Source organism: Octopus sinensis, linkage group LG8 (genome assembly GCF_006345805.1).
Source record: "Octopus sinensis linkage group LG8, ASM634580v1, whole genome shotgun sequence".
Lineage (NCBI taxonomy): Eukaryota > Metazoa > Mollusca > Cephalopoda > Octopoda > Octopodidae > Octopus > Octopus sinensis.
Window position 1 is genome coordinate 25,893,006 of NC_043004.1, and position 21,260 is coordinate 25,914,265.

Genomic DNA, 21,260 nt, shown 5'->3' on the forward strand with positions numbered 1-21,260 from the left:
GGTGCACTCACGATCACAAACTGAGTTAACTATCTACTTGATGTTTATAATAATGGGGAGGTTAGAAGATAATTTATTGAATTTCTGAAAGATTCTTGATATGCCTACATGCATATATATGTACTTCCGCACAATGCAGTTGGAATGAATTTTGAATAACTGTTAACATAAGTTACTTTAAGGTATGAATGAATTAAGTTTTCTTCTAACCTCCCCATTATTATAAACACCAAGTAGATAGTTAACTCAGTTTGTGATCGTGAGTGCACCAAACCTCATGTGTGGGTATGCTCACATTTTCACTGATGCTTGTATGAGTGTACTTGCGCAATGCAGCTTGCCAAAGGGCATTTATACATCCATAAGTAGGCTGGTTACATCCCTGGCATAGGCCACAAGGTTATGGTCTCATTTGGTTTGCCGGGTCTTCTCAAGCACAGCATATTTCCAAACGTCTCAGTCACTAGTCATTACCTCGGTGAGGCCTAATGTTCGAAGGTTATGCTTCCCTCAGCAGCTAGGGTGTGGCACTTTTTCACACAGCTATCCTCATCCATTCTTGCCACATGACCATACCAGTGCAGTCATCTCTCTTGTACACCACATCTGATGCTTCTTAGGTCCAACTTTTCTCTCAAAGTACTTACACTTACTTCCTAAGGCTAAATAGCAGTGGTGTGATTCCCTTTACGGGACTATCACGTTAAGTTGACAGTATACAACCGCTCTATCATTCTACCACTGCTCATATCTCTGAGATATTTAGAAATTTAATATTTCTAATTTTGGTGATCAGTGAATAGATTTCACTGAAAATATATATATTTGCGAGGGCTTGGCAAGCATCTTCAACTAGCAAGCCTTACTACCCTAGACTGATGACAAGCAAGACTCAGAAACATGCATGTCTCTAGGTGCAGGTCTAGCTGGTTGGGGTGCTTGTCTCCCCTTCGCAAATATAAGAACACAGGAAATGTGTCAAAGCTGACAGGAAGTGTCAATGCTTCCTAGGGCTAAATAGCAAAAAAAATTTGCTTACATATTACATAGCCTTAAACTAATTTTGCCGGTAAATTTGAAATGTTTATATTAATTTAGCATTAGAATTCTTCAAGTTGTATAAAAATAGTTATTGTCAGCATCATTTGAAAGAGAGATAAATTCTGCATAAGGTGTAAAAGATAAAAATAATTTGTATGGTGTTAGTAACAAAATATTTTGTAAGAAATAGAACTTTTATCATCGGTCTTAAATTTATTTTCGCCAGTGTATATATACATATACATACATATATATATACATAAATATACATGCATATATATATATATATACACTAGCAGTATAGCCCGGCGTTGCCAGGGATTAAGTTAGGATTATTAAGTGATCAAGCGCTATATTTCAAACCAAAATAAGTGAATAAGTGTCACCAACATCAAATTTGAGCAGATTCCATTGAAATTGGTAAACGTTTGGCTGAAAATGGGTTGCAGGCAATTTGATTGGGAAATCCCATAAGGAATTGGTTTATCGATTATTTCCACTCATTGACTGGTTTTTTTTTTTTTTGAGAACTTAAAGCATTCAACGATACCATGAGTCCTAAGTAATGCTGGCATCAAGTTTGAGTAAAATATGTCAAAATTTGTAAAAGTTATGGTTGAAAATGAGGCGTAGCCAATTTTAGTGGGAAATCCTATAAGGAATTGGTTTATCAATTTTTTATCCTGATTGAATGGAAAACCCCAAATGGATGCCTACCACCGATAGTGTTTGGCCTTGGGATTTGTTGATGGACATCACAAAGCATGGTCTCACTGGGAACTGCAATCTGCGGAAGTCAAACAGCACATCTGACCCTGAGGGATAAAGCTGCATCCTTGAAATGAAAACATTTTCACCCCTCCCGCACCCTGTAACAATAGTGGCCTCAATCAAGTGGGGCGTCAGAGACTTGATTACTAAGCGGGTCCCGTTGCACTGTTTAGGCAGAAGCAAGTTTCTGATTAGCATAATTGGACATCCAACCCTTAGCCTAAGAATGTGAGGTGGAAGCCCTGCTGGCTCCAATGAGTTGAGAAACTCGATGGGGTAATTGACAATGTCTTTGGGGTCAGAGTTCTGGTCAATCGATTTACAGATGCGCTCCTCACCTGGAATTCGGCTTATGAGTTGGTTGTTGATAGCACTGACAGTTATGTTTATGGGGGGGCAAGATGGTTCTTTCACTGAGCCAATTGATGTCTGCATAATTACTTTCCAGATTGGGGAACACTGTTTCCAAAAGATCGGAAGGGTTGTCCACGGTGTTGCACAGTTCAGAGATGGATATGTCGCCCCTATCATTCCTTGGTACCTTGCCTTCTCCAAGGGCTAAAATGTCTTCAGCAAAGGCTGCAGACATGCTATCACCAAGCAAGTGCACACACACGTTTGTGCTTACACTTAAAGTCTTAACATTGCAAATAATGAATTTTACGAAATTTGAAAATTAACTGCGATTTTTGATCGGAACAAAAGAATAAAATAAAATAAAATAAAATCATTATCTGAATAACTTTTGAATGAAAACGTAACAAGACATATTTAAAGAAAAAAGAAAAACCATCTGAAATACAAAGAAGGGAAAAACAGAAAATATATACACAGACGTATACAGCACATGGTATCACTTTAACTTGAAAAGAAGTTCAAAGTCTTCCACTGCCTTGGAAATACCCATCTCTTTGGAAAAACTAGATAAGTATTTGTATATATATATATATATATCTATATCTATATATATATATATATATATACATTCCTTGGATATTGGAACAGTACCTTTAATGATTCTACTATATATATACATTCCTTGGATATTGGAACAGTACCTTTAATGATTCTACAAAAAGAAAATAACTGTGTCTCCTTGTAAATCTGTGTTACCATGTGTAGCAACACGATTGAAAACACGACATTCTACTTCGTAAAGATATATGTAAGTACATCCCGAATTCTAGAAAAATCATACACACAGTTTTTTCTAGAAAACCCATACACACAGTTTTATATATCAGCACGCACCGCACACAAATATATACACAAAGCGAGTTTAAATCATACTTTCTTCTTCACCAACCATTGTATCCTTATATCTTTTGATTGTACATGTAACTGTATTTTTTTTGTATGGCAGGTCACTTCCGAGTGCTTCTGGTAACATGTAACCCAGAACATATACATATTACACACACACACATATAATATATATATATACATATATATACACACACACACACATATATATATATATATGTATATATATATATATATATATATATATATATATATATATATATACATACATAATATACCTACTTACATATATACATACATATATACATACATTAGGAAAATTAACCGAGAAAATAGCTTTTGTGTGCGGCAGATGCACAGGGGCAATAGTCACCACAGATACTCAGAAAACAGATTCCATCACACTCCTGGGGGAGAAACTAGAAGTAGTTGATAGTTTCCACTACCTGGGTGACTAAGTTAGTAGTGGAGGTGGATGCTTAGAGAGTGTTACCACTAGAATACAAATAGCTTCTACCCCTACTGGTGACAAAGGCCCTCTCGCTCAGAGTGAAAGGTAGATTGTATGACGCATGTGTGTGAACTGCCATGCTTCACGGTAGTGAAATATGGGCTGTGACTGCAGAGGACATGTGCAGGCTTGAAAGAAATGAAGCTAGCATGATCCGCTGGATGTGTAATGTCAGTGTGGACACACGACAGAGTGTAAGCACCCTGAGAGAAATGCTGGACATAAGAAGCATCAGATGTGGTGTGCAAGAGCGACGCTTGCGATGGTATGGTCATGTACTGCGGATGGATGAGGAGAGATGTGTGAAGAAGTGCCACTCCCAAACAGCTGAAGGAATCTGAGGCAGAGGTAGACCCAGGAAGACATGAGATGAGGTGGTCAAGCATGACCTTCGAACGTTGGGCCTCACAGAGGCAATGACAAAAGACCAAGACCTCTGGAGATATGCTGTAACTGTGAAGAACCGATAGATAACATGAGTTCATGGCTGTTTCCTGCACCAGCTGCACATAGAAGCCTGAGCCCATCCAAAGTACCTTGGATTGTAGGACGGCCTGCTGTGTTTACCTTGGATCGTAGGGTGACTTGCTGTGCTTGAAGAGACCTATTAAGTCAAGTACATCAACATCAAAAAATCAAATGGAAATTGTAGTTGTGATACCTGTGCCGGTGGCATGTAAAAAGCACCATCCGATGCCAGCGCCGCCTTGACTGGCTTCCATGCTGGTGGTACGTAAAAAGCACCAACCGATCGTGGCCATTGCCAGCCTCGCGTGGCTCCTGTGCCAGTGGCACGTAAAAAGCACCCACTACACTCACGGAGTGGTTGGCGTTAGGAAGGGCATTCAGCTGTAGAAACAATGCCAGATCAGACTGGAGCCTGATGCAGCCTTCTAGCTTCCCAGATCCCCGGATCCCCGGTTGAACCGTCCAACCCATGCTAGCATGGAGAACGGACGTTAAACGATGATGATGATGATATATATATATATATATATATATATAAATGGTAAAATGGTAGAACAAAAAGGAAAACCTGTAATTGTTGTATACTTAATGCATGCCTGCTCAGAGGCTTTAGTCAGTGCAAAAATGTAGTTCATAGATGTCATGTAGAAACACCAGGTAAAACAACAAGCAAAGACCTATATAGGCAGAACCATAGATTTTAAGAGTCAATATCGAGCTCACTTAAATTCTCCCACTAAGACAAAATACAAAGTCTTGACATCATTAGCCACACACATATATGAACTTAAATCACAAAACATACAATGGCTTGGTCTATGATAAAAGATAGGAAAATGCAAACAATAGTTAAAAAGGTCATTAATTATTCTCCATCAAGTCATCTCCTTGATATTAAATAAATTTTCCGACGCCATCTACTCTTGCAAACATAGGTTTTATTCAACATTGATGCATTATGATTCTGGATAGAGTTGAGAACCAGCATCTACACCCACTGAAACTATTTCTGAAATATAAAACAACACTCCCCTCCTCTTATCTCTACCTATAGAGCCATCAGTAGCCTTATCTTATTATGCATTGTATCTCCTCCACCAACCACTCAAAAATACTTCCACTGCCTGGTCTTTTGCATATAGCTCTATAAAAAACACTCAGTAGGTAATTCCCATTAGAAAAATGCAGTACATATGAGTCTTTTTTAAAAATTTATATTCCCTGATGAAGGAGGTGGTGTCCAAAAATGGATGTAAATATCTTTTATATGACTGAACAACCAGACCCCCAGAAACAGGCGTAGGATTATTAACTGGATTAGTAACACCCAAACTCATTATCTTATAGACTCTTAACATTTTTTATGATTTCGTTTAATAATCTGTTTGCCAACCTATGTATGTCTATTTTTACAGTATATTTTTAATGTATATATCTATATATTTATATATTTTTTATATATTGATTATTCTGTATATTTTTATATCTATATATATAAAACTCAACTTGTGTGTCTGTGTGTGTATCTGTGTGTGTGTCTGTGTGTTTAACTTCCCGGCACATCTCCTCCTAGCCAACAAATCGTAGAACCACCAAAAATGGGTCACTTAAAGTTTAGGCAAATGAAAATTGAACTGCGCTATTTCTGTTCCGAAATTCATCTTGCAAGTCCAAAAATCGATATTGTGTTTGTTTAGCCCTTATCCCATGCATTGAATAGTGAACTTTACTCAGTCAGCTGTTTGACGTGAACTGTGTTCACCACGCGTGCAAGCATGCGTAAATTGCATGAAAAATAAAAAATCCAGATATAAAAATGAATCGCCATAAACATTGTAGAAATTCGGCAAAGAAATGAATTTTCAGGATGTAGCCTGGAGGGTTTTTTTGTATTAATCGTTTGGACTTTGTGAACACATACCAATTGTTTTCATAACATTTTTAACGCTTTGAATTAAATGTGACCATTTTGCATTGAGTCTGCAGTTTGAATCACTTTAACCAAATTTTAGCAGGCCGGATTTTTGATCATCACGATACATTGCCAGCGACTCCCTGAAACTCTCCCCTGAAATCCCCATTGAGAAATCTATATATATAAAACTCAACTTGTGTATCTGTGTGTGTATCTGTGTGTTTAACTTTTGGATCTACCAAGTTTCATTATTAAGGATGGAAAGTAGTGTGTAGCAAATCTCTATATATAAAGCTGAAGTTGTCTGTGTGTGGCTCTAGCAGGGGGTGGTGGCAAACCCTGTTGTATTCTTTCCCCACAACTTTCTCTCACTCTTTCTTCCTGTTTCTGTTGTACCTGTATTTCAAAGGGCCAGCCTTGTCACACTCCGAGTGACAGTGAATCTCCCCGAGAACTACATTAAGGGTACACATATCTGTGGAGTGCTCAACCACTTGCACGTTAATTTCACAAGCAGGCTGTTCCATTGATCGGATCAACTGGAACCTTTGTCGTAACCGACAAAGTGCCACATCATATATATATATATATATCCGTGTGTGTGTGTGTGTGCATATATGCATGTGTGTCTATGTGTGTTTATAGATACCATAGTTAAATGGACCGAAGAAAACAACATGCAAGTTAATGCAGGAAAATTTCAAGCCCTTTACTATCAACCAGCTTGTGCTAAAAACCCACAGAAAGGTACTTTGGACCAAAAGGAGTGACAACCCCAGAGTCAAACACAGTGCATGATCTCGGGATTGATATAGGCAATGGCACCTCATTTCAAGAACGTATTACCAAGCTTGTGTCAATGAGCAGGTGAATGGCCAAATGGATTCTGAGAACTCTCAGTATAAGGGACCAGGAAACTAAACTGGTTCAATGGAAGACATTTGTCCTCAGCCATCTAGACTACTACATTTAACTATAGTCAACCCACTTGTCAAGTTAATAGTGGTATTTGAGGTAGTTCAGCAATACTACACCAGGAAGATTGCATCAATGGAACAAGTGAGCTATTGGGAGAGACTGAAAGACTATGCAGTGACATACACAGGGAGGATACTAGAGGGGTTGGCACCAAATTTTGGCATCAAGAATTATATCAGCCCTCGAACTGGACATCACTGCACTGTTCCAAAGGTCCCACCCTTTCCTTTTAGAGTGAGGACTAGAACTGCAATAGCTTGGGATTCAAAGGCCTATATCTATTTAATATCTTCCCCAAAACATCTGAGAGATCTACATGATGTTGGGGTAGATGTTTTCAAGAAACAACTTGACTATCTGCAGTTAAAGATCCCAGATGAGCCTACATTATGGCAGGAAACTCAAAAGAGAGCAGCAATATCATACTGCAAATCACAAGAGAATGGCCATTGAAAAGGTGATGATACTGGCAGTGCCCCAGCCAGGGCACAACCTTTGGGCTGAAATGCATAAAAGGAAGAATGAAAAAATATATACATACACATGTGAAGCCTAGTGGTTAGGGTATTGAGCTCATGATCATAAGGTTGTGGGTTCAATTCCTGGACTAGGCATTGTGTGCTTCATAGCCTATTACTTGCATTGTTCCACTCTAGTAAGCTGAAAATAAGTACTAGCTAACTTCTCATGCAACCCCTCTTGTGGTCACATTCTCAATGTTCCACTGGATCAAAGGTGAGAGAGCCAAGGGTGTGTCAATGTCTGCTTGCAGTTATATAGGCAGCTGAAACAACTAGTAACAATGTGATACAAGCTTGCTTCCCAACCATGTAGTCTTGGGTTCAGTCCCACTGATTGCAATCTTGGTCAAGTATCTTCAACTATAGCCCCAAGTCAAACAAAGACTAGTGAGTGGACACAATAGACAAAAACTGAAAGAAGCCTGTTTGTGTGTAAATACTATTATCTAGACATCACATGATTGATACAAATGAGCATCATCTTCATATAAACAAGATTGTTTATTCTCAGTCTTCCATGTAAAACAAGTCTAGTTATGGGAAAACATTACCTTGTTTGAAAAAAAGATGAAGGGTATCTAAGGCTTAGAAAATCTGCTTCAACAAATTCTGCAAGCATGGAAAAGTGAATGTTGATGACAATGATATGTATAATCATCATTTGACATCCATCCGTCATGCTGGATCAACAGGATTCAATGACTTGGAGGACTAAGTTATGCTTCAATAGTTTGCTTTAATATGGTTTCAATGGCTAGATGCCCTTTTTAATGCCAGTCTCTTTACATAATATACTGGGTGATTTTACATGGTACCAGCTCCAATGAGGTTGCCATGTTACTCACAAAACTAAAAAGCCCTCTCAACTAAGTGCAACATGTTAGGTGTTGAGATGTTAAAGTATGACAGGTGGACAGGAACTGGTTTTTTGTTGCAGAAGAACTACATGGCTATCTTGAACTATGTACTCATAAGTGTGGATAGGAGTAATCAGTGAAGCTAGGAAAAGTGACAAAGACAGTGGTGAACTTTAACAAACCACTTGTTTTAGCAAACTGTGGTACTAATGACAAGCTATTGGTGTTGCAATAAATTCTTGTCAGTAAACAAGTGGCAATCTCAAAAAAAAAAAAACGAAAAATAAAACATCAGTAATTGCTTTTTTTTTCTATCTATCCTTTATTTGTTTCAGTTATTGGACAGTTACCATTTTGGGGCACTGTTTTGAAGGTTTAGTCAAACAAATCCACTCTACAACTTCCTTTTTTTTAAAGTCTAATACTTATTCTAATGGGTTCTTTTGCTGAACCACTAAGTTATGGCAACATAAACAAATCAATACTGGTTGTCAAACAGGGAGAGTTTCTCTTTACCAAATTCACTTACAAGACTTTAGTTGAACCGGGGTAGAAGTCACTTGTTTAAGGTGTCACACAATAGAATTGATCCTGAAACCACACAGCCTTGTTTGTGTCTCATTATTTGCTCATTCAACAAATTCAATAATTATATTTTAAGTAGCAAATATTATAACTATCATCATCAAAAATAATTTAACTTTACAATGCAGCCATTCTATAATTATGTATCTAAGATTTCATTGTGAACATAACATCCTAAATAACTTATAGTAGATATTCCTAAACATGTACACAGATATTTATAACCAACAAGCTATACAACATAAAATCCGACAAAAACTCAATTTTTCCACATAATCAACCTGCAACTGTTGCATCAACTAAGTCAAGATGTTCAGCTGTTTGCGCAAAATTACTAACACTAACGCATTGTTTAGTCCCTCCACACAATTCAGACTAAATCACACATTAGATAAATGAACTTCCCAAAGATGAAAATCAAAAATTCTGCTCTTTTAGAGCATGTTTGTGTGTCTCCCTATATGAACAAGCATAAGAAAAATGGAGTGAATGAATAATTGCTTCTAACAGAGATCAGAAACTGAAGCAGAGTGTTAGTTGATTAAATTAACCCTAGTACTTAACTGATATTTTATTTTATGAACCCAAGGAAAATGAAAGGCAATGCTGATCTTAGCAGAATTTGAAATATCTGGAACAAATAATGTAAGTCAATTTATCCAATGCTTTACTGATTCTGCCACTCCACTATCCCATGGTTGTTGATAATGTTTCTAATTTAGGAATAAGGCCAACAATTTTGAGAGGAGGTGTTAAATTGACACCATCAACCCCAAGACTGTTACTTTATTGACCCTAAAGGATGAAAAGCAACCATAACTTTAGTGGAATATGAACACAGAATATAAAAAGTTGAAACAAACACCACGAGGCATTTTGTCCAACACTAACGATTCTGTCAATTAAAACAGTTGTTATTCAGAATTTTGTGTTATTACTTTTCAACAGGACTGAAATATTTAAATTACAAGCTTAGATAGGTGTTAAATATCTGGTCTAAATGAGGTCTAAATGTCAGAACTCTAACACTGAACATTTTAACCGCCATATTTCTGGTAGTTCATATTCTCTAAAATACATCTGAACAACACTTAGCAATGACTACAGAAAGAATGAAGAGCTAGGGAAGCATTGCATTTTTGATAACTGAAGCAGAGAGAAGAAAGGAAGAGAGGAGGGAAGGGTGAAAAGGAGAGACATCTATAGAACAAGGAAAACTGTTGATTATTGTTTCAGGAAATAAGTAAAATGTAATTAAGTATGACAGAGAAGAAATGTGCACAAGATTCAGCAGGCAGATTCTTTTACTGATATTGAGAAAAGGATGAGATGGCAGTTTAGTGATAATTTTCAGTCTTCTGTGAAATATCTTTGAACAATATTTAGCTACAAGAGAGTCTTTGACACATTCAAAAGTTATGAAAGAGAATTCTTAATAGAATACATATAGAATTATGAGAAGTTTCCAAAAGAGAGTTCACCCATAAAATTGCAATGTTATCAGCTTGTAATCTGAAAAAAAGTTTGTAAGGTTAAACTTCCACTGATACCAAGTTCTGCAGAATATGGTTTTGACAAATTCTACCACAGACATTAGCATATTGAAATGTGTTATACTTTTGTCTTTTAGTTGTCATTTAGTGAGAATGAGGAGGTATTTCTTTCTTTTTTCGTTTTTTTTTTTTTTTGGCTATCATAAAGAGTATGCATGTTGGCTATATCTGCTTGTATATGTATGTTCTGTAAAGCCTCACTATAATGACTCACTTTGCTTTGGTAAATTCACTCCAGTAAAATATATCAACTCCTTGAAATATTTGTCATTTAGCTTACTAATACAGGCATGTTTACTAGAGCTAAAGTATAATGTAATACCTAAAATACTGATTACATTGAGTTAAATTCTTTGATTGTATTATCTTTCTAAGCCTATCTATAGTGGGTGATTAACAGATCATCATTTCTATAAATACCAAAGTCTATGAGAAAGCCTAAGATATGTAATTCCATTACCCTAAAACCTCAACACCACTGTACAAGACCATAGCTACATCAAATAGCTTGTCATCATTATGTTTTGCCCAAACACAATCTTAAAAAAAATAGTAAAGGTTTTCTAGGTTGCATGAGGATGCTACTTTCAAAAGTGCTGTATGTGTGTGTGTGTATATCATTATCACCATTTAATGTTTGTCTTCTATTATGGCATGGGTTGGATGGTTTGACAGGATCCAGTGAGCCCAAGAACTGTATCAGGCTCCAATACCTGCTTTGGTATGGATGCCCTTCTTAATGCCAACCAATTTACAGAGTGTACTGGGTGCTGTTTTCATGACACTGGCACTAATGAAGTTGCCAAATAACTTGCATAACAAAAAAAAAAGACCCTCAAATGAGTAGGGTTGTAGTAGAGAGGGAGATTGCTTTATGGCACGTGTTGAGAGGCTAATGTATTATAGAGGGACAAACAAGGTGACTTATAAATGCTGCCTTGTTTTATATAAGGATAGATGTGAGTAGCTGAGAACAAGATAAAAAATGATACTGATGAGGTAAGAGTATACTTTCAAGATACAAGAAGGTGAATGAATATAAGAAAGAATATGAACAGAGGTTGGAAAGAGTGGGTAAGTTCATAAAAGTGCGAGAAGAGAGTAACAGTTAAGATGGTTGCTAAGACTTATAAAATGACACAAATAAGTTTGTGGTAGGCATGAAGGATATTCTCAAGACCCTGAACACCAATGAAGATCAACCATGCATCCTGTTTCAGAGAAATTTCAAACCAGAGACTATTGACAACTTCCAGAAATCCTTGATCATAGCATGCTATGAGGAGGCATTGCTAATTTGGTATAATCTTAATAGGCACAGTTGTGTCATCAGTTGAACCTGTCTAGGAGGCACACAGAATGACAAATTGTTCTGCACTCATTTGTTCAGTGTCTGAACATCATTAACTTGTGGAATTATGTTGAACAGCTGTTGCCATACGAAGGTCAGAGCTGACTATCAGTCAAGTCCATTATGAAGATCATACTATCACCTGCCTCTCACTGGGAAAAGCAGGCAGTTTTCCTCTGCTTGGTAGCCTTGGTGAAAAAGACTGTATAGTGAGCAAGATTGAAGGGTTGAAGACAGATATTTTTTTTGCAACTGATCCTTCAACTGCTTCTTCAAGTTTTATTTCGAAGGGAAGGCAATGGATGAGATAGAGATGCTATATACATAAGCACATATATACACATATCGTCATCATCTTTATCATCGTTTAACATCTGCCTTCCATGCTAGCATGGGTTGGACGATTTTGACTGAGGGCTGGTGTACCAGATGGCCGCACCAGGCTCCAATCTTGATCTGGCAGAGTTTCTACAGCTGGATGCCCTTCCTAACACCAACCACTCCGAGAGTGTAGTGGGTGCTTTTTACGTGCCACCAGCACAGGGCCAGTCAGGCTATCCTCATCCATTCTCGCCACATGATCATACCAGCGCAGTCGTTTCTCTTGCACATCACATCTAATGCTTCTTAGGTTCAACTTTTCTCTCAAGGTACTTACACTCTGTCGAGTAAGCACACTGAAATTACACATCCATTGGATCATACTGGCTTCATTCCTTGCGAGCTTACACATCTCCTCAGCAGTCACAGCCCATGTTTCACTGCCATGTAACATGGCTGTTCGTACACATGCGTCATACAGTTTACCTTTTACTCTGAGCGAGAGACCCTTTGTCACCAGTAGAGGTAGGAGCTCTCTGAACTTTGCCCAAGCTATTCTTATTCTAGCAGCTACATGTAAATAAATATATAAATAGACATAATTATATATACATACGAGATATGGATGTATATGTATGCTCCAGTATATATAATTGTCTATATGATTGAAGAGAGTCAATGTTTATTACAGGACGTAACCCTGCGATTGGTCGAAAAAGGTCACATGGTATTGGTGTCAGTAATTCAGTGACAGTAGTTAGATAGAAAATACCACATGGTGAACAGGAAATTGACTGCATGAGGAACAGGAAATCGAATGTGTGGTGAACAAGAAATCAACCATGTGGTGGGCAAGATATTAGTCATGTGGTTAGGGGGAAGTAGGAAGGGGAGGTAGATGTGGGGGGTATATATGTACATGTATACGCCCATATATCTGCATGTATGCATCAGTACTTATATGAGTGTGTATGTATGCTGAGATGTACATTCACATATCTGTGCACATGCTCACACGCACACAAAGCCCCACACACATGCACATGTATACACACACAAGGACACACAAACATGCACACACACACGTGTACAGCTTTATCTCCATGTACACATGCACATGTGCACACGCACACATGAGCATGAACATGTATAAACATGCATATACATGGGTGCACCTGTGCACACACACCCATGTGCATGCATATGGTGAATGGATGCACATGTGCACTCGCACACACATACTCATGTAGTCATGCACAATGGGTAATAGTATGCAGGTAGACAGGCATGGAGAAGTGTTGGGGATTGGTGATTTGCGGTGCTATTCATGGGGGTTAATTTGTAATGGTGACCTTGGTGCAGGTGGAGCTAGAGGTGGCTGGTACTGGAGGTATATCAGGGTTATCAGTGGCCAGTGGCTTGAAATTTACCAGAAAGGTCTACCTCTGGTGACAGCAATACAATGCCTCATATTTCTTGCTGATGGATACTGTAGGTTGGTAGATGATATGCAGTTTTTTGCAGAGGCACACCTGGCAATTAGGGGTGCCAGGTGAATATGGTGGTGCCCTGTTGATAATAGTCCACTTGATGCTGGGTGTTTCATCTCAGAGGTCACAAAGTCTCCAGAGGAAGCACAACAAGGAAGTGGAGTTCTCTCTGTCGATGGATCTAGCCTTCCCGATTCCGGACTCAATTTCTTTATCCATCTTAGCATCATTGGACACAATGAAACCAAGATAAGTGAAGGAGGAAACAGTTTTTAATGCTTTCCCACCAATGTACACAGTAGGGGCAACAGTGGGAAGATGGTCACAAATGCACTGATAAACAAGCTCAGTTTTCTTGATGCTGATGATCAGACCAAAAGCCTTTGATGCATGTGGGAAATTATTTAGAACCCATTGCATGTCCTTAAGAGTGTATGCTATGCTACAAGTGCACAATTATCTGTGAAGAGCAAATCTTGAACTGTTTCCACCAAAATCTTAGTTTTTGCATTGAAACACTGTTGGTTGAACAAACCTACACCAGTTCTGTACTCAAACTTTACTCCTCCTTTAACACCCTTGAATGCTGTTTCCAACATGACAGAGAAATACGAAACAAATAAGAGCAGTGCAAGAACACAGCCTTGTTTCGTCTCATTTGAGACTGCGAATGAATCAGACACTTCCCTGCTAGATCTGACAGAAGCAATCATCCTTTGATGGAAAGAAATGATGACATTGAGCATCTTTTCAGTAACTCCTAGCTTTCTAAGGACAACCCAAAGAGCATCCCTAGATATGGTGCCGAAAGATTTTGCTAGGTCTAGAAAAGTGACAAAAAGGTCTCGGTTGTGTTCACAAGCCTTTTCCAGCAGCTGCCTTATGCTAAAAATCATATCCACTGAGCCTCTACCAATCTGAAATTCATACTGAGATTCAGGCAACACTAAGTTGGCAAGGGCATCATTTAGTCTGTTTTAGATAACACCATATATGTATATGTTACCTTTGAAACACTGAGTAGACGAAGCAAGGGTAGCTGAAGAAGGGGAATTTTCCTTGTGTTGTATGTCTTGTACTCTGTTTTTTCGTTGTTTAAAAAATGTCCGTTTCCATGGTTTTGTTTTTATGTTTTCGTTTCTCATTGTGTTCAACGTTTTTTTTTTGTGTCCTGTACCCATATATGCATATAGATGTATGTACGTACATATATGTTAACAGCCCTTCTTATCTTGTTTTTCCTTGTCCTGTCTTTTACTGTTTACAATTTGTACTGTTGTTACTGTCCTGTTGTTACCATTTTTTACCCCTCTGCGAAAAGATCTCAGAATTTTAATTGATTTGCTTTTCGCAGGAAGGAAAGTTTTCTTGTCGAAGATACGTCTCGCTTTTATCCTTCGAAACGTAGAGTAGATGAAACCTTTAGCAACTGAAGAAGGGGTTTGTTCTTTGTGTTAATTGTCCTGTTCTCTATTTTTTTGCTGTTTTTAAAAAAATGTCCAGTTCCTTTGGTTTGTGTCTATGTTTTCGTCTCTCATTGTGTTCGACGTCTTTTTGGTGTCCTGTACTCATATATGCGTGTATATGTACATGTAGAGGTAGGTACGTACATATATGTTTATATATATGCATATGTTTTATTTTATTTATTAATATATGTATATATGCATGTTTTATTTATTATTTTGTTATTATATATATATATATATATATATATTTATATATATAGGCACGTTAAAAGCACCAACAATCGTGGCCGATGCCAGACCCCCTGGCACCTGTGCAGGTGGCACGTAAAAAGCACCCACTACACTCACGGAGTGGTTGGCGTTAGGAAGGGCATCCAGCTGTAGAAACACTGCCAGATCAGACTGGAGCCTGGTGCAGCCCTGGCTTCCCAGACCCCGGTCGAACCGTCCAACCCGTGCTAGCGCGGAAAACGGACGTTAAACGATGATAATGATATATATATATATACACACACATATATAACACGTTTCTTTACGTTTCCGTCTAACAAATCCACTGAACCATAGACCATGTGGTTGGGAAACAAAAATTCCTACTACACAGTCATGCCTACGCCTATATATGTAGCATGCGCGTGCTGGTGTTATACATGTATAGCTTAAGCATATATATTTGATGAATGAGAGACGAAATATGGAAGATAAGAGAATCTTTATGGATCACTACAATTGTTTCAAGCCATCTAGCATCGATCCTTCACAGGTGAGATTCTGGACATATGCCGTCTCATTAATTAAATACCCAATAAACACTGAGACAGTGAACGTGCTTTACTGGCAAACTTAATGGAAGCACTCCGTCGGTTACGACGACGAGGGTTCCGGTTGATCTGATCAACGGAACAGCCTGCTCGTGAAATTAACGTGTAAGTGGCTGAGCATTCCACAGACACGTGTACCCTTAACGTAGTTCTCGGGGATATTCAGCGTGACACAGAGAGTGACAAGGCCGGCCCCTTGAAATACAGGTACAACAGAAACAGGAAGTAAGAGTGAGGGAAAGTTGTGGTGAAAGAGTACAGCAGGGATCACCACCATCCCCTGCCGGAGCCTCGTGGAGCTTTAGGTGTTTTCGCTCAATAAACACTCACACCAACTGGTCTGGGAATCGAAACCGCGATCCTACGACCGCAAGTCCGCTGCCCTAACCACTGGGCCATTGCGCCTCCACTCTGGCAAACTACCAGGTGTATATTATACGATTTGTTAACTTTATTTTATATATATATATGTGTGTGTGTGTGTGTGTGTATATACAGGCGCAGGAGTGGCTGTGTGGTAAGTAGCTTGCTAACCAACCACATGGTTCCGGGTTCAGTCCCACTGCGTGGCATCTTGGGCAAGTGTCTTCTGCTATAGCCCCGGGCCGACCAATGCCTTGTGAGTGGATTTGGTAGACGGAAACTGAAAGAAGCCTGTCGTATATATGTATATATATGTGTGTGTGTATGTGTTTGTGTGTCTGTGTTTGTCCCCCTAGCATTGCTTGACAACCGATGCTGGTGTGTTTACGTCCCCGTCACTTAGCGGTTCGGCAAAAGAGACCGATAGAATAAGTACTGGACTTACAAAGAATAAGTCCCGGGGTCGATTTGCTCGACTAAAGGCGGTGCTCCAGCATGGCCGCAGTCAAATGACTGAAACAAATAAAAGAGTAAAAGAATATATATATATATATACATATATACACAAATATATACACACACACAAGTGGGGTTTCGTTCAGTTTCCGTCTACCAAATCCACTCACAAGGCTGGGCTATGGTAGATGACAATTGCGCAAGGTGCCATGCAGTGGGACTGAACCTGCAACCAGATGGCTGGGAAACAAACTTCTTACCATAGTCACGCCTGCACCAACAAATATGCATACACACACATGCATGCATGCACGCACACAAATACACATCCATCCACACATACAACGAGTAATATGATGTCTGATGACGTTAGATTAGAAGTATATACAATTAGTGCCCAGGTTGAATTCATACCCGAACTCCAACTTTAAATACCCGTTACCTATTAAACAGGGATGTGGTAGCTGCCTAAATAAGAATTGGCTATAGTCAATGTATCAATCAATATGGTTCATATATAATAGAATTAAATAGAATGGATAGACAGATGTGCGTATGTATGCATAGAGACATGGCCTGGGCCAATTCTGGCCGAAGCATATCTAAATTTTGAAGAGCGTGTATGTGACATATATATATATATATATATATATATATTATATATATATATATATATAATATATATATATATATATTATATATATATATAATTTAATTAGAAGATGTGTTAACCTCGTGAAGGTATGGCTGCATCCAAGGAAGATGACCAATTTGTTAATAATAAATATTAACTTCCTTATCTCCATTTTTTCCCTTTTAACTGTGTATGTGTGTATATGTGTATATATATATATATATATATATACGCAAAATGCACGACGTAAATACACCTCGAGATATTGAGTGCTTGGGTGGTTTTGGACAGTTAGGAAATATTTTGTGATCGATTAAGTAACATATAGTGAAATACTAAGTTCAGAAACACACGTTGCCAGATTTAAACATAAACACATATACGCATATGTGAGTGGATACACATACACACACACAGACACAATTACGCTATTATATAATATTAAAGACAAATAGCTCATCTCAAATATCAACAAGCATCAAATACGGCAGTATATTTAATATTTTTCGTGTAAACAACCCTATCCATTTAATCAAATGCACGCTAACTGTACATTTGATTAAACTGTGTTTTTAATTAAATGCACACTTAAACTATATTAATTACACAATGGTTACGTAGCAGAAAATCAATAATACTGATCGTCATTTATATTCGTTTTAATTTCGATTTTTATTTTCATAATCACATAATTACCCCAACCATTAATTAATTTACGACTTTTTATGAGTTGTCTTTATAAATTGCGTCAAACAACGACTGATAGATACATAATTATCATTCGGTCACATATCAACAGTTTGACAAACTTTGAGCAAATTCTCTAACTCCTCTAACAGTTTATTTTCAATTTAATTAATCATTTCGTTAAATTTCAACGAACATTTATAAAAATTTGGTTAATATTTTTCTCTTACCTTTACAAGTTTTACGACAGAAAAATATGAAGTACATTGAACTACCCACAAAAGACGACACCTAAACTTCCTCTATGTGCGCGCGCGTGTATGTAAGTGATTACTATATACACATACATACATATATCTTTCTCCCCCCCCCCGTTATGATGGTATTTAGTGAAAAAATATTATGGCTATATATATATATAGCTGTGTATATATAACTAAACAACAGATTTTAATTCGTCCTACATAGTTTCAGCTTTTGGCCATTATTGGCCCAGATCATGTCTCATAACTAATTATAAAGTTTCATAGAACAAACTTTACTACGACAAAGTAGAAAAAGCATAAATATAAACAACGTGGAATGTGTGTGTATATATATATATATATATTATATATATATATATATATATATATATATATATACATACATACATACATACACACAAACATACACACACACAAAACTTATACGTGTGTGTGAAGTGTATAATTGTAACGTCTAAAACTTACGTTCTTCTCAGTATTACATCCATCAATCGTACTAATATCATTGTGAAGCTCCTTGCTGCTCCGGGTAGACATAATAGAGTGTAAAATACCGTTGGCAAACAGAGAAATTTGGAAAGTAAATAATAGAAGCGATTCCCACCATCGTACAACAAACGACTGCAAAGGGCGAGAGTTGCCCCGAGATGACACACGACCCAACGTCACCGTCGCTCTCTGCAACGTGCATGTAGTATCATTGTAACATTGATCCGTATACAAATGTGTGAGTGAGTACACATACACACACACACACGCACGCACGCATGCACACACACGCACATACCCACATACACACACACTCATACATATATATATATATACACACAGACACACACACTATTATATGGCTTTAATTTCAATTACTTTCACTATCATCATCATCATCATCATCGTTCAACGTCCGTTTTCCATACTAGCATGGGTTGGACGGTTCGACCGGGGTCTGGGAAGCCAGGAGGCTGCGCCAGGCTCCAGTCTGATCTGGCAGTGTTTCTACAGCTGGATGCCCTTCCAAACGCCAACCACTCCGTGAGCGTAGTGGGTGCTTTTTGCCTGCCACTGGCACAGGTGCCAGGGTGGGCTGGCAACGACCACGAACGGTTCGTGCTTTTTACATGCCACTGGCACGGAAGCCAGTCAAGGCAGCGCTGGCATCGGCCACATACGGATGGTGCTTTTAGGTGCCACCAGCACGGGTGCCAGGGTAGGCTTGGATCGCAGGTCACCTTACGATCCAAATACTTTGGAAAGGCTGGGGCTTCTATGTGCAGCTGGTGCAGGAAACAGCCATAAACTCACATTATTTGTCGGGTTTTCGCAGTCACAGCATATCTCCAGAGGTCTCGGTCTTCTGTCATTGCCTCTGTGAGACCCAACATTCGAAGGTCATGCTTGACCACCTCATCCCATGTCTTCCCGGGTTTACCTCTACCCCAGATTCCTTCAACTGTTTGGGAGTGGCACTTCTTCACACATCTCTCCTCATCCATCCGTAGTACATGACCATACCAGTGCAGACGTCTCTCTTGGATGCCAGCATTTCTCTCAGGGCAATTACACTCTGCTGTGTATGCACACTGACATTACACATCCAGCGGATCATGCTAGCTTCATTTCTTTCAAGCCTATGCATGTCCTCTGTAGTCACAGCCCATATTTTACTACCGTGAAGCATGGCAGTTCGCACACATGCGTCGTACAATCTACCTTTCACTCTGAGTGAGAGACCCTTTGTCACCAGTAGGGGTAGGAGCTTTCTGAACTTTGCCAGGCTATTCTTATTCTAGTGGTAACACTCTCTGAGCATCCACCCCCACTACTAACTTGGTCACCTAGGTAGCGGAAACTATCAACTACTTCTAGTTTCTTCCCCAGGAGTGTAATGGAATCTGTTTTCTGTGTATCAATGGTATCTATTGCCCCTGTGCATCTGCTGCACACGAAAGCTATCTTCTCAATTAATTTTCCTTTGATGGTGCTGCACTTCTTATGTGTCCACTAGCTTACACTGGGTACATCTTATGGAGTTTCTACCTACACCTTTTCTACAGATCGAGCAGGGCCACCTTCCTGAAGGGGTGTGTGGTGTGTTTGCCTTCCTACTTACTTGAACTTTGGTCTTTGCTACATTGACTCTAAGGCCTTTTGATTCTAAACCTAGCTTCCACACCCGAAATTTCTTTTCTAGTTCTGGTAGGGATTCTGCTATGAGGGCCAGGTCATCAGCATAGAGGAGCTCCCAGGGGCAACTTGTCTTGAATTCCTCTGTTATTGCCTGGAGGACTATGATGAATAAAAGGGGACTGAGGGCTGAACCTTGGTGGTCCCCTACTTCTTCCCAGAATTCTTCACTATACTCATTGCCAATCCTAACCTTGCTGACAGCTTCCCTGTATAAGGCCTGTACAGCCCTTATTAACCATTCGTCAATCTCCAGTTTCTGCATCGCCCACCAGATAAGGGATCAGGGGACCCTGTCAAAGACTTTCTCCAAGTCCACGAAAGCTATGTAGAGGGGTTTATCTTTAGCTATGTATTTCTCCTGCAGTTGTCGAACCAGGAATATGGCATCAGTGGTGCTTCTACCCGGCACAAAACCAAACTGCATCTCATCTAAGTAAACTCGCTCCCTAATGAGGTGGGCTATGACCCTCTCTGTGACCTTCATCACCTGATCCAACAGTTTAATACCCCTGTAGTTATTTCTATCTAGAGCATCACCTTTACCCTTTTAGCAGTTAACTATGGTGCTGCTATGCCAGTCATTGGGTACGACTCCATTATAAACTACCTGGTTTACAATGCGGGTGACTAGGCCATCGCCCACACCACCAGATGTTTTAAGCATCTCAGCAGTGATTCCTGATGGGCCGGGGGCTTTTCCTGGTTTCATACCCTTAATTGCATTAAGTACTAGGGAGCTGTCTATTCGGATA

At 38.9% G+C, this 21,260-nt stretch overlaps 1 protein-coding gene across 2 annotated transcripts in view; it reads right to left on the reverse strand.

Annotated features, from left to right (window-relative positions):
* Positions 1-19,015, reverse strand: part of LOC115214765 (E3 ubiquitin-protein ligase TRAF7) — a 183,542-nt gene extending 164,527 nt beyond the window's left edge. Inside the window, exon 1 of one of the 2 annotated variants that reach the window (XM_029783789.2) lies at positions 18,787-19,015. In XM_029783789.2, the coding sequence (XP_029639649.1) occupies positions 18,787-18,858 (72 nt within the window). In that variant the 5' untranslated portion in view covers positions 18,859-19,015. The remainder of the gene's footprint in view (positions 1-18,786) is intronic. The other variant, XM_029783792.2, reaches the window with a different exon arrangement.
* Between the last annotated feature and the right edge of the window lie 2,245 nt (positions 19,016-21,260).